Below are 25,589 nucleotides of genomic sequence, written 5' to 3' on the forward strand. Positions count from 1 at the left end.
CCCTTGCTCGCACAAGCTTTTTCAGTTCTGCCCACAAATTTTCTATGGGATTGAGGTGAGGGATTTGTGATGGCCACTCCAATACCTTGACTTTGTTGTCCTTATTAAGACATTCTGCCACAACTTTGGAAGTATGCTTGGGGTACTTGTCCATTTGGAAGACCCATTTGCAACCAAGCTTGAACTTCCTGACTGATGTCTTGAGATGTTGCTTCAATATATCCACATAATTTTCCTCCTCATGATGCATCTATTTTGTGAAGTGCACCAGTCCCTCCTGCAGCAAAACACCTCACAACATGATGCTGCCACCCGGTGCGTCACGGTTGGGATGGTGTTCTTCAACTTGCAAGCCTCCCCCTTTTTCCTCCAAACATAACGATGGTCATTATGGCCAAACATTTCTATTTTTGTTTCGCCAGACCAGGGGACAATCTTTGTCCCCATGTGCAGTTGCAAACCGTATTCAGGCTATTTATGGTGGATTTGGAGCAGTGGCTTCTTTCTTGCTGAGTGGCCTTTCAGGTTATGTCGATATAGGACTTGTTTAACAGAGGATATAGATACTTTTGTACCGGTTTCCTCCAGCATCTTCACAAGGTAATTTGCTGTTGTTTTGGGATTCATTTTCACTTTGCGCACCAAAGTACGTTCATCTCTACGAGACAGAATGCGTCTCCTTCTTGAGCGGTATGACGGCTGCGTGGTCCCATGGTGTTTAAACTTGCGTATTGTTTGTACAGAGGAGTGTGGTACCTTCAGGCATTTGGAAATTGCTCCCAAGGATGAACCAGACTTGTGGAGGTCTACAAATTTTTACTGAAGCTGATTTATTTAGATTTTCCCATGATTTCAAGCGAAGAGGCACTGAGTTTGCAGATAGGCCTTGAAATACATTAGCCAATTAGATTCTTCTAAAGCCATGACATCATTTTCGGGAATTTTCCAAGCTGTTTAAAGGCACAGTCAACTTAGTGTATGTAAACTTCTGGAATTGTGATACAATGAATAAGTGAAATAATCTGTCTGTAAACAATTGTTGGAAAAATGACTTGTGTCATGCACAAAGTCGATGACCTAACCGACTTGCCAAAACTATAGTTTGTTTACAATACATTTTTGGAGTGGTTGAAAAACGAGTTTATGTAAACTTCCGACTTCAACTGTAAATTAATATGTTGGTTTGCATAAAATAGTCCGTATTAAGACCCGAATGGAAGAAAGAAAGTCAAGATCTCATTGAGAACTACACGTTTGTATTTTGGGAGGGTCACACCCCGTGAAACGCTGTAGAAATACAGTTGTTCATCGTAAATAAAATAAACATCAGTCTATTTCTCTAATCCTAAACACTGAAGCTAAGTGAATGAAATCAGAAAATGTGTCACCACACACACACATACAGAACCAAACCGATGCACTGACTGTAGTTCAGTAAATAAAAAGTGCATTTCATGGGGAGAAGTTAATGTGTGAAGAATATAACTTGCCATATAAAACCTCCAGTAACTATACAGCAGTAACATAAAAAGTACCTCTACAATATCACAGTAATGTTCCACTTAAACATTGAACCCTTTAACATCAAAAGGCAAAACCAAACCTGAGAAAATAATCTCAACAAAATAATGACGCATCTTCATACATTTTTTTGATCTTAAAATGTAGCATTTAAAACAATACTTGAACAGGACGTCAAAAATAAATCTTTAACAGTGTAGCATCAGTTCAGGTTAAAGTGGAAACATGAAATAACAATGTGGGCCCCGCCAGCAGTGTTTCCTTAGCCTGGCCCCAGATCTGTTTGTGCTGGCTTGCCAACTACTATGGACGTTGTTGGCGAAACAGTACAAGCAGATCTGGGACCAAGCTAGTGTTTCCTATTATGTCGTGGAAAAAGAATTACCCCGGTGAAAGATGATGGAACCATTCATTGGCTGTGTAGGTTTTTTGGAGTCATCTTTTGGACGGCCTGTGTCTTGTTACTAAACACAGGGCATACTAGCACACCTTCACGTATTTGCATGTGAGCGCATTTTACAGACACACTTATTTAAAAGGAGAAATGCACTACACACAGTAACATAAAGGAACTAATTATGACAGTCGCTGATGAAATCCTGACTTTATAAAGCTTCGAAAATGAAAACCCAGTTTCTGCTAATACACGTGTTTGTTCTTGTGGAGTTTCGTGATTTAGCTTCAGGCCACATCGTTGCTTGATCGCAGCTTGCCCTGACATCATTATAAGGGCACAGGGTAAAACAAATATTGAAGCTAGATTGTAATCTATACTGATAACCGTCATGCAATGTGTATCCATGCAGACTGTTCCAGTATCTCTATCCTCGGACTCTGTCATATTCGGAAAACCAGTGTTGAAGTTGCATATTGATATAGATGATCGAAATGACGACTATATCAATACAATGACTCAGAGAGGAGTGTAGTGGGATATGTCCAGGTTTAGGTCAGAGGTCATGTCCATATCCCTAGCTGAACAATCAGAGGCTCTTCACAGAGCCTACAAACACAGTGTCCAATAGAGAATCAGGCCCTTTTGTATCACTTCTGAAGATTGTGGAGTTCCCCTTAGTGGCAGTCTATGGGCTTGTGACTGAGGCCTTGTCTTGTTGGTCTCTCTCTCTCTCTCTCTCTGGACCCCAAGGCTGTAGTGGAGCTCATCACTGTAGCGTTCACATGATGCGCATTGTGGACATACCTTCCTCATCATGTGGGCAGTCTTTCAGCTTCCTCTTAAAATACAAAAAAAACAAACGCCATTATGTCAATGGAGTGGCTATCATGTTGAACTCATCTGAACTGTACTATAATTGCAAGTCCAATTCCGTTCATAGAGGGTTGATTTACTGTACACACCTGATTGCGAAAGAGAATCCTCATCCGCAGTGGAGAACTGTAGATCTGACCCCAGAGCAGCTATGGAGCTCCTGGGCCGGATGCAGCGGTCGCCTGAGAGACTCCTCCGCAGTAAGGCCTGGAACATGGAATAGAGATGATCAAACCATGATACTAGCCACCTCAATGACATGAATAGATGATCTTAACTTATTGCTTTGAGGACTACCATACTTCTACAAAGGAGAGTGTGTTGGTTTGGGGCTAGTACTAAAGTTACAGTGGTAAGCTTACCTTGTTGGTTTGTAGGCTTATACACAGGTAGTGATAATAGTGTTTTGGGGTTTGGTAGTATACTACGATAGACGTGATCTTACTTTGCGTGTTAGGGGGCTGCTTGGAGCCGAGGCGCTGCTGTAGAGACTCAGGCTGGAGTTGGACCTGCTGACCGTCAGGGTTTTAGACGAGCCTCCTTTCTGGGAGTTGTCGAATAAATACTTCTCCTTTATCTTTAGGTTCGTCCGACCTTTCACTGTGAAATAAATAACAGACATCAATGGTCATTGTGAATCTGGCTTCATTAAAGCAAGCGTTTTGGGAGGATGTAGTGGATGCAATGCAAGTGGAAATGGACTGTAATTAAAGGCATGCGGAAAGAGCTTTACAGTGCTTCTCAGGTCACCACGGGCGCTGTCCCCATGCTTTCGAATGCACTGCTAAAAACTGATACAAGCTTTCCCACTAGCATTGCTAAAAAAAAAAATGCTAGCCAAGAGATTATGGATGTTGCTAAATGACCAGCTAACAAACTTCAAAATGGTTCGGATGAAATGTCAACATTTAACTAAAAGTTAAAACCTTATATTTGAGAATTATTCATCAATCAATGCGGTCCTACTTTAAGTCCCACTAACCTCTACAAGGGTCATTCTTGACCAGGAATTCATCAAGTGCTGTCCAACCTCCTCCCACTCGTACCATCAGGGTACTGCGCAGGATACGCACCATCCGCAACTGTTGGGAATCCCCAAACTACAGCAGAGGCCAACGAAAAACATAACTGGGTTCAATAGTCTGGCATTAACAACCCTATGACCAAAGTTCTCTGGGTTCAGTTCAACACATGTTCATTGTTACAATGACCGACATGCAATCAAAAGGTTTATGGTCCCTCACCCTGTAGCGGTTGGCACTGATCTGCTCCACCTGGAACCTCTTGGGACAGTTGCACTGAGACACCTGTCGACTCACCTGAGGGAGATACGGGAGTCAGTGAGTCAGATAACGTTCATCAAACACAGCTGTGTTCAGGTGTAATACGTGGAACTGTATGCTGTTACACCGTTGGAGATCCTGGGCATGAAAACAACTCTGGGAGACATTTCACCTCCTCGTTGATCTGATCTGCATCTAGCGTCCTCCTGTAGGGATCCCGGCTGGGATGGAGGGCACTCACAAACTCATAGTAGTCAATGAAGCCGTCCCCATTCATGTCAAAGATATTGGCCACTGCATTCATCTCCAGGGAGTTGGTGGGGAATTCTAAAAAGGTAATATGTGGATTTGTTTTAGACTTTTAGACTTTGAATCAGTGATGGGAGATGACATTTAAATACGATTTTAATAACAGACTGATCAAAGATTTCTGCTGATTCAATAAGGCCATCGTTCTATCCAGGACATTAGTACCAAGTGGCAGTTTTATACACAAATCAAATCAATAATGGATGGGCGTTTATATTGATTAAATAGATATAGGGTTTGAGTGACCGACGCTGAGAGGCTAGGAGCGGGTATGAGGGCAGGGCTTACTGGATGCCAGGACATTGTCGATTAACTCCTTCTTGCTGATTCGTCCATCCTGGTCCCTGTCGATGTTTCGGAACACATCTAGGATCCGAGACTTGAGGTGGCTGATCCACTGCATGTAGCGCTTTCGCCAGACGTTGAAGTCAAAGTTCGCAAATTCCTCCATCTGTTTGTTGAAAATCAATAACATTAGTGACAAATGACATTAACACTGTACATAGAGTCATTTAGATCCAGATTTGAAGCTATTGAAAGGGAAACTCGGTAACACTTCCAATGAATACCCTCTTAATAATGCATTTTTACTATGTCTTATTAACTAATGCACTTTAATGCACCAAAAGCTGCTCACAAACGTTCACAACTAACGTTCATAAAGCATGTACGGGAACGCAGCATACCGCTGTGAAGCAAATAGTTAACATATAGCTGGCAGTATGTTGTGGCAGTCACCTCTTGGAGTCTCTGCTCGTGCTGCTCTAGGCGGCCCTGTCTGGCCAGAGCCAGGAGCCAGAGTTTCTGCCAGTGGCTGACCAGCTGACTCAGCTGAGGGGTCTGAGGGTTCAGGTTCTCCAGGGGGAGAGGGATGACTGTAGGCTGGAGTTTCAGAGTGCTCCTCCTCTCTGGAGCAAACACAGGAAGATGGATACCTCAATTAGCTTAGTATCTACAAACTTCCTTTTACATAAAAATACAAACTTCCTTTTGCATAAAAATAAAAAATAAACATATTTTATTTGAATATCAAATCATTTCTGGGGAAACATTACTGTGGTCAAAAATGTACAAAAACAGCAAAGAGCAATTTCTCAAGCAAGAATTTAGCAAGGACTGTCTGGGAGTGGTCTGATTGGGTGGAGGGGGGACTGACAACGAGCAGTTATTGGCAGAGAGGTTTGGAACTCTCTTTAGTCTTTTAAGTAATTTACCACCTGGTGATGTCGATAGGCAGGCCAAAACTCAATCCCATCAAAATAGGCAGAACTTTCAGGTGGTCTTTTCAAACAGCTCTTACACTAAAAAGGCATTATCATCATTTTCACACCATTATTCCAACTTCATAGTGTGAAAATATATACAGTATAAAACACAGGACAATTACTTACGTGTTTGACTACATTGGGCCTTTAGTGTAAAATTTGTCCATGTTTGACATAATCCCTCAAAAAATGTGCACGTCAACATTTTAATATGGCTCAGATTAGTGCTGTAAGTGAAACAGGTATTCAATAAAATACAAAGTCCCTAAGCCAACAGGTTGCAAACCCTAACCCTTCACTTACTTGTCAGTGCCTTGCGGCACGGCGAAGCCTGCTGTTTGGGGATCAGCTTCTGTTTGCAGGATTTTGTGGCATGTTCTACATCTGGTAGTTTTCGGTTCAGCTCCTCCATGAATACCTGGAGAGAGGAATGGTGAGTTATTATTCGAGTCTTAACTAAAAAGAAATTGAGTCTGTAAAGAACAAAATAGATAGCATTTTGTGAACTAATACTCACACTTGACTTTTCCCCCCATTAATAGCTCTGACTTTGCTGATAGCTACTTTATTGAGGGACAATGTCCTTACTATGTGATATGTGGTTGTCCCACAAAGCTATCTTAAAATGAATGCACTAACTTTAAGTCATCTCTGGATAAGAGAGTCTGCTAACTGACTAAAATGTCAAATGTAAATGTATTTGGTTATTGTATACTGTGTGGATTGCAACTGTTTAGCTGTGTTTGTTAGTCCTGTGCTCTGTATGGTTTGTAGCTCGTAGAGACTCTATGGTTCGTGACTGTGAAACTCTGTGTTCATGTACTATACCATGTGTTGGACGATGAGTTCCTGGTTGTGTTCTATGCTCTCAGCCGGTGGCTCCTGGTCTCTGAGGTCGAGGGCCTCCTCGGCGGATGAGATCCAGTCCAGTAGGCGCTGCAGATTCTCCCGCTCATCCTCCAGAGCAGACAGGCTGGCCTGGATCCTCTGGCCCTGCTGCTGGGCCCAAGTCTGCACCTGAATCGGAGAGAGAGAGAGAGAGGGAACCACAGCAAAAAATTACTTCTGGATTCTGTGTTGTCTACAGGGAATCAGCAAGACCACCTAACAGAAAATGACTAACTGCAGACTGACTGACTGCAAATTGACTGACAGGCTGTCTGGCTGGCCAACTCACTCATTCCCTTTGCACCGGCTAGCACATCATAGGCACCAACAAAAACCTAATTTATCTTCAAAATGGATCAAACATTCACAGTTTCTTTGGTGGGGGAGGGGCAATGTAAATATAACCTAGCGTAGCAGGTGTAAAAAGACACCTGAGCAGAGATCCCACTTCAGTTTTTAGGGGAAGCAGAAGTTTGGCTGTAAAATACTGTAGCCCTGAAAACCGGATGTTAGTGTTTTCTGGTGGCTCCGCAAAGGCTAATTTAAATACCTCAAAGAAATAAGGCTACACTGACACAATGCTTAAGTCATTATCATTACATTTTTGTCCAACGTAAAATCCTAAGTAGGTAAGAGTGGTCTCACCTCTTCGTAGCGGGTCTTGGTGACGCTGATCCAGGACTTGAGTGTGATGATGGAGTCTGGGTGACAGGAGGACAGGATTTCCTCACTCAGACACTGGATGCTCTCTAGCTCCATCTCCTGGAAGCTCAGGGAAGTGATTGACTCCTGGACACAGGGCGCAAACACAGAGCACATTACACCCCCTGTCTACTGGGTAATGCCATCGAACTATAAAACTATGAGTAAATACAAAATTATCTGAAGCGTGGAATCTTGAAAGTCAGTAAAGCTGAAAAGGCAACCACAAAACTGAAACTACCTCCCTCCAGCCATCTGAGTCCATCACCATCTTTCAGTCGAGCCCTACCTCTTCATCATGGCCTGCCCTTAACCCCACTATCCTCACACACTCTTCTCAAGCACCCATTATCTTCCACTTACTCACAGACACACACAACACCTGCTCACTCAGTCATGCACTGACATATCACACCTTTGCCCTTCATTGAGCCCAGACCCTACTCTTTGTTTCGTGTTTTTGTCCTTTTGTTTGGTTTGGCATTGTTTTGTTTTGATTTCATTTTCTTGTTTTTCATTTCTACAATTTTAAAGCAACTTTGGGTACTTGAAAAGCGCTTTATAAATACCATGAACTATTAGTATTATTATAATGATTATTATTATTATTATTATTATTATCAAAAGTTAGATAAAGCATCAGGCTTTTATAACTTGTATCTCACAACCTCTACAAGCCCTGATATGAATTGTTATTATGCTATTTATACACCTTAATAATGGAGGCTACAGAGATATTAGGCCTAAATGTCTACCTACCTCATGTTGTTTGCAAAAGGCTAGCAGAGCTTCCTCCTCCTCAGGGATGACCCCGTACTTCAGCACCCTCTCTGCCTCCGCCAGATGCTCCAGGAAGGAGTGGACCAGCCTGTCAAACTTCTCAGCCTGACAGAGACACACATATGAAAGGACAATGAGATAAACCGTCCTTAATAGAAAGACATAACAAGGCATTATAAAGCCTCATGCGTGTTTATAACAAGTCATAAATCATTATGCCTGCAGGCTTTAAGTAAAGTGTTTAGGAAGGATACACTTTGTTGTCCAAGAGGGGGGAAACTGTCTTGAACAATTTCTGGGTATACCCCGTCCATACTATACAAGTACATTACATAACACTGAAGACGAGTCAAATGTGATCGTAAAATGTGAATAAGACAGTATGGTGAGTTACCTGTTGAAGGGCTGCCTCCAGCCTGGCCTGCTTGGATACGGACAGTTTACACACATCCTCCCAGCGTCCCTCCAATTCGTCCATCTGCTCCTGCAACCAATGGGCATCAGCAGTGCTGCTCCTGGTCAGGTCCCTCACCGAGCGCTTCAGGGTCCTAATGCACCCGGCTCGCTTCCCCAACTCCTTCTGGAACACCTGAGAAACAAGAGAGTCCAAGAGAATGTCAGCGTGAGAGGAATTTCATACCCTGTATTGCTGTCAAACAGCTTTCAGGTGACGCCTTAAGAAAGGTATTGTTATGGTGTCCATAGAAAAGCCTCAATATCTTATCGAATCACATACACAGAATGTATAAATAATGACCTTGTGCTTGTCGATCAGATTGTTGACCATGTCTTTTTCCCCACTGACAGGTACGTCTTCAGCCAGCTGTGGCTCTGCTCTGTATAACCAGTCATTCAAGGCTTGAAGGGCGTCTGTGAATCTGCCTGAAAACAGCAGTGCCTCCTCCAGTTTGTGTTGCCTGAGGAAAATTTGACTGGATCATAAACTCTGTCAAAGTTGGCCAACCGTGTTGCCCAAATTGATTCCGGCCACAATCCACTCCCTACCCCTATCCTTGGCTTTGATGTTTGCAGATCCCTTCAATGTGTGCAGATCTGTAAGGTGGAAGCAAAATTGTGGATAGTCCACAACTATTTGGATTGGATTGAACTATCCCTTCAGGTCTACAGATATTGAGGGCCTAGAGGAACAGGTAGGGAGTGAATTGGGACCAGTATTTTAAATAATTTATCTGTGTGGAAATGCCATTTCCCTCAGCAGCGCATTGTGTCCCTCACCTTTCCATGGATTTGCCACTGATGGTATCCCATGAGTCCCGGAGCTCAGAGAGCAGGTTCTCCAGGTGCTGTCTGTCCTGGGCGCTCTGAGACCTCTCATGGAGGCCCCGCCCACTCTTTAGAGTGGCCTCGTACATAGGTCGCTTCGAGCGCAGAAGCTTCTGGAAGTCCTAAGTACACATACAGAAAAATACAGGAATAAAAGGTAAATATGTAATTTTGCTGAACAAAAACAATGGACAAAAACAACGGATTTAAATTATACATTCTAAGCTAGAATAATATTCACAAGAGCTACAATTGTTTCTATCATTTCTTTAGGCCTACCTTCTGTTCGGTGAGCTGCAGTTTAATTTCCTCGTGGTCCGCGGCGATCTCTTTATGTGTGTCCAGCGTCTGCTCCACCTCAGTCATCCAGTCCACTAGGAGGCGCCAAGATTCACTGAACTGAAATATTAGAGGATAACGTGTGCTCGTTATCACGAGAGCCCTTCTAAATTGGACTATTGAAAATGAGGCATTAAGACTGTTTTGGAGGGTTACTATGAGTTAATAGATAGAGGATGTCGGGGGAAAAAAATATTATGTGGGGTGGAAAATACAGAATAGTTCATAATTACCAAAAAAACTATATTCCAGAGATGGTTCTGTATCTATACCTGTTTTGCATTCTTCTTGACGTCCTCTAGTGTTCGGCCCCTCTCTGTGGTGCACTGGTGAAGTTTCCTGTAGCGGTCCTGTATGGTCATGATCAGGTTGTGAACCACGTCACAGTCCTCCTTCCTGCTCAGCTCGGTCAGCCTGGAGCCTGCAGTCTCCACCACTGTCTTCTTCTCACCGTAGCAGTTCACCTCACTCACCAGAGTCTGTAGGGAGGAAATACACTAGGATTTATCATATACACACACAGACATCATTCGCACATGCACACACATATGCACAAACACATACTCTCACACCCATAGACACACAAATGCATGTGCACATGCATGCTAATACACACAAACACAAACTCACACACAGGCACAGACAGACAGACACACACACACACACACACACACACACACACCCGGTGTTCTTGAAGCTGGCCACAGACTGTGTCCAGGACGAAGCTGGGGGCAGGCAGGTCTCCTATGGCCTCCTCATACTTGGTCATCCTGGTCAGCAGCTCCTGGACATTACAGTGGAACTCCTTTGCCAGGCTCAACCCTTCGGTTAGCTTAGCCTAGGAACAGAACAGATATCACACTTTTACCCAGGTCATTCACAAATATACTGTAGTTAATCATCATATTCTTAGGCCCCTCATCAGTGTCACTTAGCCTGGTCCCAGATCTGGGTTGGAAGAAAACTGACTGAAAAAGGGAGGGACTACCTGAACTTATCCAGTAAGAAATGCTCCTTTTCATTTTCTGTAGCTAAAACATTGTTGCATGCCCTAATCAACACAACCCTGTATGTAAGGTTGACAATGGTCAGAGGGGTTGGCTAAAGCACATAGATCTGGGAGCAGCCTAAGTATCACTCTCACCTTGCGGTCCTGTACTTTCCCGTAGACGGTAGTCCACTTCTGCTCCAGGATACAGAGGCTGTGTTCCGTGCTGGAGCCCCGGGTCACGTTGCCGCTCTCCAACATCCTGCGGATGGCGTTCCTCACGTCTGTGTAGGCATGGAGCTTGGAGTCCATCTCGTTACACAGCTCCTGGGGCGGTACAGAGAGGGAAGCTCAGCATCCACTATGTCCACTTATATACAGCAAGTCTCCCACTTTCCTTTCAAACTGATATGTATATATATTTTTTTTTTTTATGGACAAAATATTATTCTTTATGTATGCAGTCAAATGTCCATCTGCTAACTAGTTACTGTCCACCGTAACTGGGTAGAACAGGAGAGAAATAGCCTATTGACTAATTGTCATCTTTTTGCAAATCGGTTGATATACAGTGCCTTGCGAAAGTATTCGGCCCCCTTGAACTTTGCGACCTTTTGCCACATTTCAGGCTTCAAACATAAAGATATAAAACTATATTATTTTGTGAAGAATCAACAACAAGTGGGACACAGTGGGACACAATCATGAAGTGGAACGACATTTATTGGATATTTCAAACTTTTTTAACAAATCAAAAACTGAAAAATTGGGCGTGCAAAATTATTCAGCCCCCTTAAGTTAATACTTTGTAGCGCCACCTTTTGCTGCGATTACAGCTGTAAGTCGCTTGGGGTATGTCTATCAGTTTTGCACATCGAGAGACTGACATTTTTTCCCATTCCTCCTTGCAAAACAGCTTGAGCTCAGTGTGGTTGGATGGAGAGCATTTGTGAACAGCAGTTTTCAGTTCTTTCCACAGATTCTCGATTGGATTCAGGTCTGGACTTTGACTTGGCCATTGTGTGTAAGATATGTTTATTTTTGAACCATTCCATTGTAGATTTTGCTTTATGTTTTGGATCATTGTCTTGTTGGAAGACAAATCTCCATCCCAGTCTCAGGTCTTTTGCAGACTCCATCAGGTTTTCTTCCAGAATGGTCCTGTATTTGGCTCCATCCATCTTCCCATCAATTTGAACCATCTTCCCTGTCCCTGCTGAAGAAAAGCAGGCCCAAACCATGATGCTGCCACCACCATGTTTGACAGTGGGGATGGTGTGTTCAGCTGTGTTGCTTTTACGCCAAACATAACGTTTTGCATTGTTGCCAAAAAGTTCAATTTTGGTTTCATCTGACCAGAGCACCTTCTTCCACATGTTTGGTGTGTCTCCCAGGTGGCTTGTGGCAAACTTTAAACGACACTTTTTATGGATATCTTTAAGAAATGGCTTTCTTCTTGCCACTCTTCCATAAAGGCCAGATTTGTGCAATATACGACTGATTGTTGTCCTATGGACAGAGCTCCCACCTCAGCTGTAGATCTCTGCAGTTCATCCAGAGTGATCATGGGCCTCTTGGCTGCATCTCTGATCAGTCTTCTCCTTGTATGAGCTGAAAGTTTAGAGGGACGGCCAGGTCTTGGTAGATTTGCAGTGGTCTGATACTCCTTCCATTTCAATATTATCGCTTGCACAGTGCTCCTTGGGATGTTTAAAGCTTGGGAAATCTTTTTGTATCCAAATCCGGCTTTAAACTTCTTCACAACAGTATCTCGGACCTGCCTGGTGTGTTCCTTTTTCTTCATGATGCTCTCTGCGCTTTTAACGGACCTCTGAGACTATCACAGTGCAGGTGCATTTATACAGAGACTTGATTACACACAGGTGGATTGTATTTATCCTCATTAGTCATTTAGGTCAACATTGGATCATTCAGAGATCCTCACTGAACTTCTGGAGAGAGTTTGCTGCACTGAAAGTAAAGGGGCTGAATAATTTTGCACGCCCAATTTTTCAGTTTTTGATTTGTTAAAAAAGTTTGAAATATCTAATAAATGTCGTTCCACTTCATGATTGTGTCCCACTTGTTGTTGATTCTTCACAAAAAAATACAGTTTTATATCTTTATGTTTGAAGCCTGAAATGTGGCAAAAGGTCGCAAAGTTCAAGGGGGCCGAATACTTTCGCAAGGCACTGTACCTTCTGTCTCTCCAGTGTCTGTGCAGCAGGAAGGAGCTCTACAGCACAGTGGCATTGTGACATTTAACAAAGATGATTAGGGCATTTTGGGACTGGCACTGAGCACTAGCACCCGGTCCTCTCTCAGGACCCTCTGGGGAGTGCCAGTGTTGTAGTACTCCACTTTAGCAACTTGATTACAGCACTAGGCCCAGCACACTGACACTGTGCTGTCAGCTCAAGAGGAAGAGATTATTCTGGGACAGGCACTGGGCTCTAGCACCCTCTCCTGTTCCCAGGACCCCTGGGGAAGTGCACAACACACTAGCACTCTGTACTGTCAGCTCCGTTACACCCTGAGAGTGGTGTGAGACTGGTGGAGTGGTCTTGATGCTCTCTAGAAGGCATCCGTCACTGAGACTAGTCCCAGGGATAACAGTAAGAGAGAACACTATGTCAAACTGCCTAAACTCATTAGACCCTAGGGGGATTGACAGCCATCCTCAGCCCCAATAAGGCTCCTAGCTACCTGGGAGGGAGAACATTGGACAGTGTGAGATAAATAATGAATCACTAAGCCTGGGTCCATCGCATTGCCTGCCTGCCTGCCACTCCATCTTAAAGAAAGAGAGATGGCAGACAATGACATTTAGTAGAAGCTCTTGGAACTGCTTGCTAAAAAGATTAAAGCATACCTTTGGGACAGGTTGACCCTGAGTGGGATTCACTGTGACTTTTTCCACCAGATTTTAAAGGTAAAATGTTACATACTGGATTACAACAGTGTCATGGGGTGACCGTGCCTTTATTTTTACACCGTTTTAAGCAATACCTTCATAATTTCCATGTCTTCACCATTAACAACCATTGCTTTTTGCAATGTCTGGGTACTTATTGACATCCAGTGGTAAAGAGGTGTGCTCACATAGGTAAAAGTCCTCACAAAATGGTTGTTTTTGTTGTTTTGTGTCCCTCTAGTATGAATTAATGAGTAACATTTGATTTTCGCGTCAAATCGCCATTTGGCAACTCATCCCTTATGGGATTAATTGGCACATATAAACAAACATTACAATAATTCACTGTGGCAATTCAATGATATTTCTTCTTCTGGTGTTCTCTGCATTACGCATCGCAGAAAGAGTGAATAATGTAAGGTAAAATAATCAATACATAATAGTAAATAAGGTTATCCAAACATTTAAAAAAATATATACATACATAAATACCTGCATACACACTGTATATGTACACACATACATACATACATACATACATACATACATACATACATACATACATACATACATACATACATACATACATAAATAACATATACAGATAAATACATACAGGAAAAAAAAAGAAACAGAAGGCATTTGAACCCAGTCTGGCACAAAGATACGTTTTATGTGTGAGACAAGCCTATGCGCAATCTATATGCACACGTACCATTTACCACATAGAAGCTATATATATGTACAATTTAATTATAGGTAGCCCATTTTCTTTATTCCAAGCTTTTAACTAAATATAACGCAAACGGAAATACATAATGGACAAAAAAACATAGTTCGTACAATATTTTGCCTATGATAATTGTTTACCATATAGCTATAATAATAAAAGGTTGACATTATTGTCGGTAGGTACTATACTGTACATACGTCCAAGCCTGAGTTTCTGCACCGAGGCAGAGTTTAGTTTCTGTTTTGTTTCTTGGTAACTTGTGGGTGAGGTCCATTTCAACCAATGAGGAAAGAATAGCACAGACGATCCCTGTGTGTGAAAAAGAATGGCTGCCAGTTTGTCTCTCTTGGAGGAGCACCTCTCTTGTCCCGTTTGCGGTGACATCTTCAGGAACCCGGTGGTCCTCAAATGCAGCCACAGCTTCTGTGAGGAGTGTCTGCAGAAATACTGGAAGGAAATGGAGAATCCGCTGTGTCCCGTATGCAAAAAAGAGTGTTCATCTGAGGAGCAGAGTTTAAGCCTCGCCTTAAAGAGTCTGTGTGATTCCTTACAGAACGGGGGTGAAAACATCAGATCTGATAACAACTGCCAGCTGCATGGGGAGAAACTTAAAATCTTCTGTTTCGACGATAAACAGCTCATCTGTGTTGTCTGCTACACGTCAAAAAAACATAAAGGTCATGACTGTTATCCCGTTGAGGAGGCTGTGCCGGATTTGAAGGTGAGACCATTTTGTAAACTTTTTGTTTACTTTGCTTGCATTTAACTGGCAATGTACCTCTCTGTGACAAAACCAGTTGCTTACTAAGCATAATTGTGTAAATTGAGTGGACTTCAAAAAATAAACGTAGCTGAATTTGAAAAAGCTCGTTGCGTAAAATTAGAAGTTCATGTTTGCTTGTGGAAGGCGATGGCAAAAGACACTGCACACACGCACTTTATTTTTTTGACATTGATGAGGATGAAAACCACTATCTACTGTCTTTGAGAGCACAATTTCAGTTGCTCTTGTCCTATGAGGAGTATATCTGTCTGTAATAAAACACTTGTGGGGGAAAAACTCCTTCTGATTAGCTGGGCGTGGCTCCCAAGTGGGTAGGCCTAATGAATTTATTTCAATTGACTGATTTATATGAACTGTAACTCAGTAAAATCGGTAATTGTTGCATGTTGCTTTTATATTTTTATTGAGTTTAAATTATACACCGGATAGGTGCAGTGAAATGTGTGTTTTTACGGGATCAGCCATAGTAGTACGGCGCTCCTGGAGCAAACTAGGGATTAAAGTCCCTCGCTCAAGGACACATCGACAGATTTTTCTCACTTCGTCGGCTCGGGTATTCGAACCAGCGTCTTTTCGTATATGTGCATGGTAACATCCCGGCTCCATGCACATATACTGTATCCTGCAGGGTTCAATCCCTGACATAATCTTTCCATTTTTTTTATCCCACTCTTATTTAGCACAAAAAAAAGAGATTAGAGGGCTTCAGATTATTCAATACAAAAACCCAAGGCAACCAACCAGCTGCAATACGATTTTTAGTTACATTTGGGCATGTTGAATTGTATTTTCAATCAACCTAAAAAATTCAAGCAAATTTGTGATTGTTGGTTGAGCTAATACGCCCGAATGTTGCGCAAACACAAAATGTTATTGCATCTGGTTGCCTTGGTTTTTGAAGCTGAATCGACACACATTATTTTTTACAGCGTTGGTAACAAAAGCAGATGTTTGACAATTATCACTTCCAATCTAGAGTGAAATCCAGGCAGTCGTTTCCACTTTGAAGAACAAACTAGAAAACAAGAACACAGCCAAGATGTGTCATCAAAGCTGGGTGGAGCACATAAAGGTAGCTATTATAATGCATTTTAAGTAACATGAATATTTGAGTGAGTGTTTGAGCAATGTTCAAAGTTGAGTTGAATGTTCTATTGTAGGGCCAGGCCCAATTTGCAGAGGAGCAGATCAGCAGGGAGTTTCAGAAACTCCACCAGTTCCTAGACGAGGAAGAGACGGCCAGGATCGCTACCCTGAGAGAGGAAGAACGGCAGAAATCTGAAGTGATGCAAGAAAAAGCTGAGACATTGGCCAGAGAGCTCACAACCCTTTCAGAGACGATTGTAGTACTAGATAAGGAAATGGAAGTTGACAATATCACATTCCTGCAGGTAAGGGGTCTGTCAAAATGTTAAAAATCCCATTGCTGTGAAACTGTTTCTCTCACAGTCGCCTGATATTAAGTGACGTTTGTCCTCGTTCTTTTTTCATAGAACTACAAGGCCATACTTAAAAGGTAAATCACTTTTTTTTTTTTAAATGTGTCTAAATTATTATTCTTTCCATTCCACTGACGCCATCCATTATTTTTTTTACCATAGAGCCAATTGCACATTCCCAGATACTGAAGATACTCAGGTAGTGTCAGGAGCACTGATTGACGTGGCCAAACATGTGGGATCTCTCAAGTTCAAAGTCTGGGAGAAGATGCATGAGTTTGTTGACTACAGTGAGTGCATTTCCCCCCCCCCAAAAAAAATTTGGTTTCTCTACTGTATGTCTCCCACCAACATAGTTCAATATTAATATACAATATCTCTGCACACATCCCTATAGCTCCTGTGACCATGGATCCAAACACAATGTCCACTAAGTTCACACTCTCTGATGACCTCACCACTATGACATACTGTGACGAGAGGCAGAGTCTCCCAGACAATCCCGAAAGGTTTCTTAACGTAGGAGTGTTGGGTTCTGAAGGGTACAGTAAAGGCATCCATTACTGGGATGTGGAGGTTGGAGATAATGATAACTGGATCTTAGGAGTAGCCAAAGAGTCCATTCCACGCAAGAAGCAAGTCAAAATGGAGCCTCAGAGTGGATTGTGGATCATCAAACACATCAGTGGCAAATACAAAGCATGTATAAAATCGCATGTTCAGATCAAAGTAGATGAGAGCCCACAAGTGATCCGAGTTCGACTGGACTGTGACAAAGGGGAGGTGACATTCTGCGACATCACCAAGAACACGACACTCTACACCTTCAAAGACAAATTCACTGAAAAGGTGTTCCCGTACTTTAATAGTGGAAGTAAGATTTGCCCACTGCGCCTTTTTGTAGCGGGAAAGGCGAAAACTAGCTAATTGCCAGGGTCAAGTGAGGACAAACATATGCAATTATGTAATGACTTTATGTACTGACATTAGCTGGAAGGTTGTGAAAATTGTTTGACTAAAACTCCATGTAATTAAGACTTTCCTTTATTTTTATTTATTTGTTATTTTACCAGGTAAGTTGACTGAGAACACATTCTCATTTACAGCAACGACCTGGGGAATAGTTACAGGGGAGAGGAGGGGGATGAATGAGCCAATTGTAAACTGGGGATTATCAGTTGACCGTGATGGTTTGAGGGCCAGATTGGGAATTTAGCCAGGACACCGGGGTTTCCACCCCTACTCTTACGATAAGTGCCATGGGATCTTTAAATGACCTCAGAGAGTCAGCACACCCGTTTAACGTTCCATCCGAAAGACGGCACCCTACACAGGGTAGTGTAATCACTGCCCTGGGGCATTGGGATAGTTTTTAGACCAGAGGAAAGAAGAAGACACTGCCATCTCAGAAGTAATGAACAAGTGTTTTAAGCAGTTGATACAGTATATAAAAAATGTAATGTCAGTAATCAAAATAAATGATATGTACGTTTCAATTGCACCTTCCTAGTCATTCAATAACACTTGCATTTACACATTCACATAAAAAGTTTGACTGTACTGTCGTTAAAGACATCAACCACTAGATGGGGATATCCAGCTATATAGACATCCCTATTGCTCAATGCCACACTGTAAAATGTGCGTACAGTCAGAGTAGGTTCCTCTGAGCTGAGACAAAACCTTGAAAAAAAAAAATCATACAATGACAATACATATTAGGTTTCAATGAGATCCAGGTGGATGGGTAAAGGGCTCTCACCCTATAGTACTATGAATCTCTGAACTTGGATTTCAGTTTTTGATCAGGGCACAGGACCGTTTGTGGGCAGCTACTAAATGGGTCCAGTGGCGACCCATCATTCAGGGCAGTTGAGTTTTTTTTTTGTTTTGTTGCCTGTTTGCATGTTATTTTGGCATTAATACAGTATGTGTCATCAGTTTGCAAACAATGTAAATTAAAAATGTCATACATTGAGTCAGTAAAGCTGCATACAAACATGGTCTCTCTTTTTTTTTTTTTGCATTCTTGAGTGAGGCAGCTTCAAAATGCAGGTGTTTCAGCCTAGCTCAGCACTTTCTGTGGTGGTGGGGCAGCCAGCAGAATATATGGAACGTAGGAGTTGGTAATGTTCTCTCGTTGCACTGTAATTGGCTCAATGTTCTTTCACTCATGGGGTCACCTCCCTGACCAAGGCCCTTCTTCCCCGATTGCTCATTTTGGCAGGGCGGCCAGCTCTAGGAAGAGTCTTGGTGGTTTCAAACTTCCAAAGGTTACTGTGTCCTTGGGGACCTTCAATGCTTCAGAAATGTTTTGGTACCCTTCCCCAGATCTGTGCCTCGACACAATCCTGTCTCGGAGCTCTATGGACAATTCCTTTGACCTCATAGCTTGGTTTTTGCTCTGACATGCACTGTCAACTGTGGGACCATATATAGAAAGGTGTGTGCCTTTCCAAATCATGTACAATCAATTAAATTTGCCAGAGGTGGACTCCAAGTTGTAGAAACATATCAAGGATGATCAATGGAAACAGGATGCACCTGAGCTTCATTTCAAGTCTCATAGCAAAGGGTCTGAATATTAAGGTATTTCTGTTTTTTTAAACTTTTTATTAATGTGCAAAAATGTTTTTAAAAACTTTTCACTTTGTCATTATGTGGTATTGTGTATAGGTTTATGAGGAAAATGTTTTATTTAATACATTTTAGAATAAGGCTTAAAAGTTAATGTGGGAAAAACAAAATGTGGGAAAAGGGAAGGGGTCTGAATACATTCCGATTGACTATGTCCATTCTAGCTCTCTCATTAATGCCTTAATCAAAATACAGATTGCCTCTTATCTGCTCGTCGTACCCTCATGCCATAGTTCGTACATCTCAATGGTCAGTTGAAACCATATTTGTTTAAGCAAGTCAGCCATATCAGCTATGTTTTTTTCAAAGGCAATAAATGAAGCTAAATTAACTGCTTTGCTGCCAGACAAGGCTCCGCTGATATCAGTGGTAAGGCGTTGGGACTGCTGTTAGGACAGCTTTATGTAGGCCCTAACAGTTTGTTGGCACCGTTTGTCACCGTTATAGTGCTTGTTTAATGTATTGTTTAGAGTTGTGTTTTGTAGTTTGTGTGGCTTTGCTAGCATGCATTAAAAAACTGCAGGGGGGGGTTGCCTCACCAAGATGTACATGCTAAAATCGCCACTGGCTAGGTCAGTTATTGATTTGGTGTTGGGTTGGCCTTACCAGATGTGCATTGAGCCTCTCGCTGGCAAAGTCAGGCATCCCCCACACTGTCTTACTGGAGGACAGCCTCAGGTCTGTGTTCTCCAACCACTGAAGAAGATCCTGGATCTCCATTGTAACATCTTGGACCTAGGGTAGAACAAAATCATAAATACACCTCTGAAAACCATATTTAATTATCAATTACTAATCTATTATGATTGCAATATTTTAGATTTGACTAAGTCTGATTCACCCCTAGAGGGCAACACAAAGCAGATAATCATTCAGTACTAGTGATATTGCAATGTTGGGAGAAACCTAATAAGTAGTTTGTCCTAAGATTTCTAATAAGTTTGGCATCTCTTTGCATATGTGATAGTGAATAAGACAAAGAGATGGAGTGATCATGAAAAATAACTTGCCACTTGGTCTATTCCCAATCTCTCCTCACCTGACTGAGGTTGTTCTCCAGCTCGAGCTGTCTGCGCTCTGTCTCACAGCGGACAAACTCCCAGCGTTCATTCAGCTGCTCCAGCTGTGGGTGCAGACCGTGAGGGCTGTCCCCAGTCCCCACCTCCAATAGGCCCCGTCCCGCCTGGTTCAAAGACTCCACCGTACGCACGTGGGACATGACGTCATTACGCAGCACCTAGAGTGGAGAGGAACATAGCAGCACACTTGATGACAATACTGTAATACACATGATATTTGCATACAAACATCTTATGCTCAGAGAAATTATCCAATAGTATCATCCTTCCTCAAACACACACATACCCATAGGTGTCAGAAGCTTTAAAATGGCATTGATCCCAATACATTGTGTTGATTAATTTAAGTCACAAACCTTGTGTTTGGCCAGCTCTATCTCGCATGCCTGCAGGTCGATGCTGATTGGCCGACTGCCCTGGAGGAGGTCGGCTGTGTGGGAAAGCCAGGTGTGCAGCTCATCCAGAGTGTTCTGGAACTGACCCAGACCCAGCAGGGAACACTCCAGCTGATGCTGCAACCACAAGTAGTGAAAACACATTAACGCATTGTCCGACCTCTTCAATACCATAACCCAAGCCATTAAAAAAAAATACTGAACAATTGTCGGTTTCCTGAACACAGGCTAAGCACTATCCTAGACTAAAAAAACATCCTCAATGGCATTTCTTAATCCAGTACTAGGATTAATATGTGTCTGGGAAAACCAGTCCCAGCCAATTGAATTGCACATATTGATGAGTGATTGAGTGGAGTATAACCTGTCTGCTGACAGTCTCTGCCTCCAGGCTGTCCCAGCGCTGTCTGAAGTCACACAGGGGAGAGACAGATCCGGGACGCTCAGAGCCTGGAGACAGCCTGCACACAAAGCGGTGGTTCAGGCTCTCCATCTCGATCTTCTTCTGGTATAGCTCCCGTTTAAACTCCTGAGGAGAAACAGCACATGTTTCATATACACTTTACAGAGCTGGCAATGTAGAAAGAACTGTCAGATTCAGCAAAAGACTCAAAGGCTTAAAGTGACAATTATGGAATGTCTTGCTTATTGCTACTGTGATATTTTCTTGGTTTGAATTTAGGAAAGAGTGGGAGCTCTTCAGTGGGTTCTGTTTGTGTAGAGTAGACTCACCTTGAGATCACACAGCTGCTCTTTGACTGACTCCAGGTCAGTTCCTACCAAGAACTCCTCTGTGGATCTCAGCTCTGCTGACTTGAGCCACTCGAAAAGCCCCTGTGGAAAAACAAGAAATGTATTGTTTGTATATGTTTAAAAACATAATTCCTTCATATACACACAAGTTCGTGTCACAAGAAACCATGAATAGTTGCTACAGTTGAAGTTGGAAGTTTACATACACCTTAGGCAAATACATTTAAACTCAGTTTTTCACGATTCCTGAATTTTAATCCAAGTAAAAATGCCTTTAGGATCACCACTTTATTTGATGAATGTGAAATGTCAGAATAATAGTAGAGAATTATTTATTTCAGCTTTTCTTTCTTTCATCATATTCCCAGTGGGTCAGAAATGTACATACACTCAATTAGCATTTGGTAGCATTGCCTTTAAATTGTTTAACTTGGGTCAAACTTTTCAGGTAGCCTTCCACAAGCTTCCCACAATAAGTTGGGTGAATTTTGGCCCATTCCTCCTGACAGAGCTGGTGTAACTGAGTCAGGTTTGTAGGCCTCCTTGCTCGCACAAGCTTTTTCAGTTCTGCCCACAAATTTTCTATGGGATTGAGGTCAGGGATTTGTGATGTCCACTCAAATATCTTGACTTTGTTGTCCTTAAGCCATTTTTCCACAATTTTGGAAATATGCTTGGGGTCATTGTCCATTTGGAAGACCCATTTGCGACCAAGCTTTAACTTCCTGACTGATGTCTTGCGATGTTGCTTCAATATATCCATATAATTATCCTACCTCATGATGCCATCTATTTTGTGAAGTGCACCAGTACCTCCTGCAGCAAAGCACCCTCAACATGATGCTGCCACCCCCGTGCTTCACGGTTGGGATGGTGTTCTTCGGCTTGCAAGCCTCCCCCTTTTTCCTCCAAACATAACGATGGTCATTATGGCCAAACAGTTATATTGTTGTTTCATCAGACCAGAGGACATTTCTCCAAAAAGTATGATCTTTGTTCCCATGTGCAGTCGCAAACCGTAGTCAGGCTTTTTTATGCCAGTTTTGGAGCAGTGGCTTCTTTCTTGCTGGGTGGCCTTTCAGGTTATGTCGATATCGGACTCGTTAACTGTGGATATAGATAGTTTTGTGAAGATGCTGGAGGAAACAGGCACAAGGTCCTTTGCTGATGTTTTGGGATTGATTTGCACTTTTCGCACCAAAGTACATTCATCTCTAGGAGACAGAACGCATCTCTTTCCTGAGCGGTATGACAGCTGTGTGGTCCCATGGTGTTTATACTTGCGTACTATTGTTTGTACAGATGAATGTGGTACCTTCAGGCGTTTGGAAATTGCTCCCAAGGATGAACCAGACTTGTGGAGGTCTACAATTTTTTCTGAGGTCTTGGCTGATTTCTTTTGATTTTCCCATGATGTCAAGCTAATACGCACTGTTGAAAGGTAGGCCTTGAAGGTAGGCCTTGAAATACATCCACAGGTACACCTCCAACTGATTCAAATGATGTCAATTAGCCTATCAGAAGCTTCTAAAGCCAAGACAATTTTCTGGAACTTTCCAAGCTGTTTAAAGGCACAGTCAACTTAGTGTATGTAAACCTCTGACCCACTGGAATTGCGATACAGTGAATAATCAGTCTGTAAACAATTGTTGGAAAAATTACTTGTGTCATGCACAAAGTAGATGTCCTAACCGACTTGCCAAAACTATAGTTTGTTAACAAGAAATGTGTGGAGTGGTTGAAAAACAAGTTTTAATGACTCCAACCTAAGTGTATGTAAACTTCCGACTTTTGAAGAGGTGAAATAACTTCCATATTGAACAATGAAACATGCGATCCTGCTGACTTGTACAAGTGGCGACACTGAGGCTGGCTTCCCAGACCTCGGGCATAGACTGTGTCTCTCGCAGTTAACACCATTTGTTTCCCACTGGCAGGGAAGTGCACAGTCTGTCAGTCACTCATCACCAACAACACTACAGGGAGCTAGAGTTTTGTTTCTGCCATTGCAATGGACATAAAAGACTAGTGGAGTTTATTGTTGGCTGGTTGCCACTGCACTGGGGGAGTTAAGAGGAGAAGCGGCAGCCAAGCAAAGCTAAGTGACAATACGGGTATATTAGTGACCGGCTCCCACACACAGACACACTCACATACACGCACACATACTGTACACACGTACCTGCATGGTGTCCTGGTAATGTAGAGCCATCTGTAAAGATTCCTCCAGTGTTTTATGACACTCACTCCAGAGTTTACTCAGGTTGTTCCATGTGCAGTAGAGCTATGGAGTCAGTGATGTAGTTGTTTAGAAACACATTGGAAAATGATTGTCTTATGGAGAATGAATATTAACAAATGTTACCTCCTCTCACTCCTCACCTCATCTAAGCTCTTGGTGACATCAGGTTTGTCTGTATCCCCACATGCTGACATCAGGTCCATTCCCAGAATGCCAAGCGTGTCCAGGTCCCCCTGTAGACTGTCGATGTCCTCTCTGAGTGTCTGTAAGGCGATATTGTCAGGGGTGAGAGACCTCACAATGGAATCAGTAAGAAGGGCGATAAATTGAAGCAGACAACGTAAAGTACATTCATTGAAATAGATCGTCTTGGATCATCTTAGTACCTGACAGAGGATGGAAAAAAAACACATTCACTGGAAATTGTACTGAACTATTTCATTCATCTTAAAGCAGCTAAGATCAAACCAACAGCTCCACTGTCCACAGTTACCTGCATAGTCTCCAGGCTCTGGCGGATGGTCTCTGAGTCTGTCCTGCTGGCGTTCAGGTCCAGGACAGCCTGTTGGGCATCGTTCAGGCCGGCCGTCACATCACTAACATCGCTCCAGAACTTGAGAGCCAGGTCCAGCAGGTTGAGCAGCCAGCCATCTCTTTCCTGAGCCTGCCTCTGAGCCTCCTCCCACAGCTGAGTCAGGCTGGACACCCGCTCCTGGATTGCTAGGGAGAAGACAGAATACAGTCATTAAAATACATTGCATTTTAGTAATTTAGCAGACACTCATACACATGTTAACCACATATCACAATCATTGCAAGTCACAGTGACATCTGCATTTTCTCTCAAATTACTTTCTCTACACACTCCAATTTTTTTTTTAACCCATTCTAGGTAACCTAGGCAGCATCTCTGTCCAAAGTTGTTTCAAGATAAATCCAAGATTCCCCCTCTCCAGATGTGTGTTGCTAAACAGAAAAGCTCCAAATTGATTTAAACAACTCGCATGAAAGAAAGTTACACACCCTTTATACTCCCGACAATTGAATGCAAAGAACCAACATTTAGGGCACTTTGTGGCGAGTGTACCTGTACCGATGGAGGCGTCCCCAGCTGCCTGTGTGTTGGCCAGAAGCTCGTCAGCCTGGGTCCCTATACTCCCTAGGCCCAGTTCCAGCTTGGAGAGCTCAGCCAGAGTGTGCTTGTTGTCCTGTAGCTGCTCCTGGATGCGTGGGGTCTGACCCTGCAGAGAGGCTGGGGACTGCATGTGACCAAGCAGACCATCCAGACTCTCTCTAATCAGCGTCATCCTCTCATTCAACTACAGAGACAAGACACCATTATGTCACTGTGTGTATGTGACGGTCAAATGTTTACATGTGTATAGTCTATTCTCAAGGTATGCAGAGTCTGGCGAGACTGCTATATGTACTGTATTTACAGTAAGTATACAGTACATTCACCATGTGTATGTCTTCATGTTTGTGTCTTTATGTGTGTGTGTGTGGGTGCGTGCTTGAGTGCGCTTTGGGTGTGTGTGTCTGTGATATATGTGTGTCTTCATGCATGCGTTCTTGCAGCAGTGTGTGCATACCTGTGTGTATCTGGGCAGGGACTCTTCCAGTAGATTGGCAGCCTCTCTGACCCTGTCCCTGATGGCCCTGTGCTGCTCCTTAAGCTCTGTGGCGCTATGACATAACTCCTTCCCCTGGGCGGGACTAAGCTCTGACAGACGTTTCCCCAGCGAGCACAGCCGTGCTATCAGAGGTCTATGCTCTGCTATGGACTCCCTTAGGCCCTAGGTGAGAAACGGTTAGGGGTTATAGAAATAGATCCTTAGACACATAGATCTGGGTTGTAGTCATTAGGGCACACAGTAGTAAAAAGGACAGTTTTTATTGGACAAGTTCAGGTAGTTCCTCCACATTTTCTTCCATTTGGTACCTAATGTTTACGACCCAGATGATTTTTTGGGCATGGTAAAGG

At 42.8% G+C, this 25,589-nt stretch overlaps 2 protein-coding genes across 4 annotated transcripts in view; one reads left to right on the forward strand and one right to left on the reverse strand.

Moving 5' to 3' along the window:
- Positions 1–1,234: 1,234 nt before the first annotated feature.
- The window catches only part of LOC110489774 (microtubule-actin cross-linking factor 1, isoforms 1/2/3/5-like), a 39,246-nt gene continuing 14,891 nt past the window's right edge, over positions 1,235–25,589 (reverse strand). For 2 of the 3 annotated variants that reach the window (XM_036948423.1, XM_036948417.1), the window contains 29 exons: positions 25,198–25,401; positions 24,693–24,924; positions 24,099–24,325; positions 23,746–23,868; positions 23,546–23,647; positions 21,343–21,444; positions 20,975–21,139; positions 20,572–20,727; positions 20,176–20,373; positions 19,743–19,871; positions 10,786–10,956; positions 10,324–10,479; positions 9,914–10,120; positions 9,582–9,701; positions 9,255–9,424; positions 8,776–8,935; positions 8,413–8,607; positions 7,998–8,123; positions 7,182–7,325; positions 6,477–6,665; positions 5,952–6,066; positions 5,122–5,291; positions 4,672–4,834; positions 4,247–4,401; positions 4,036–4,110; positions 3,774–3,891; positions 3,237–3,391; positions 2,881–2,998; positions 1,235–2,756 (listed from right to left, as the gene is read on the reverse strand). In XM_036948423.1, coding sequence (XP_036804318.1) covers positions 2,731–2,756; positions 2,881–2,998; positions 3,237–3,391; positions 3,774–3,891; positions 4,036–4,110; positions 4,247–4,401; positions 4,672–4,834; positions 5,122–5,291; positions 5,952–6,066; positions 6,477–6,665; positions 7,182–7,325; positions 7,998–8,123; positions 8,413–8,607; positions 8,776–8,935; positions 9,255–9,424; positions 9,582–9,701; positions 9,914–10,120; positions 10,324–10,479; positions 10,786–10,956; positions 19,743–19,871; positions 20,176–20,373; positions 20,572–20,727; positions 20,975–21,139; positions 21,343–21,444; positions 23,546–23,647; positions 23,746–23,868; positions 24,099–24,325; positions 24,693–24,924; positions 25,198–25,401 — 4,371 coding nt within the window. In that variant the 3' untranslated portion in view covers positions 1,235–2,730. The remainder of the gene's footprint in view (positions 2,757–2,880; positions 2,999–3,236; positions 3,392–3,773; positions 3,892–4,035; positions 4,111–4,246; positions 4,402–4,671; positions 4,835–5,121; positions 5,292–5,951; positions 6,067–6,476; positions 6,666–7,181; positions 7,326–7,997; positions 8,124–8,412; positions 8,608–8,775; positions 8,936–9,254; positions 9,425–9,581; positions 9,702–9,913; positions 10,121–10,323; positions 10,480–10,785; positions 10,957–19,742; positions 19,872–20,175; positions 20,374–20,571; positions 20,728–20,974; positions 21,140–21,342; positions 21,445–23,545; positions 23,648–23,745; positions 23,869–24,098; positions 24,326–24,692; positions 24,925–25,197; positions 25,402–25,589) is intronic. The other variant, XM_036948420.1, reaches the window with a different exon arrangement.
- On the forward strand, positions 14,520–18,486 carry LOC110489783 (nuclear factor 7, brain). The gene is made up of 6 exons (XM_021562694.2): positions 14,520–14,997; positions 16,037–16,132; positions 16,221–16,451; positions 16,554–16,576; positions 16,662–16,789; positions 16,897–18,486. Exons 1-6 carry the CDS (start codon positions 14,602–14,604, stop codon positions 17,424–17,426), a joined length of 1,404 nt encoding a protein of 467 aa, XP_021418369.2. The 5' UTR covers positions 14,520–14,601; the 3' UTR covers positions 17,427–18,486.

Source organism: Oncorhynchus mykiss, chromosome 2 (genome assembly GCF_013265735.2).
Source record: "Oncorhynchus mykiss isolate Arlee chromosome 2, USDA_OmykA_1.1, whole genome shotgun sequence".
NCBI lineage: Eukaryota > Metazoa > Chordata > Actinopteri > Salmoniformes > Salmonidae > Oncorhynchus > Oncorhynchus mykiss.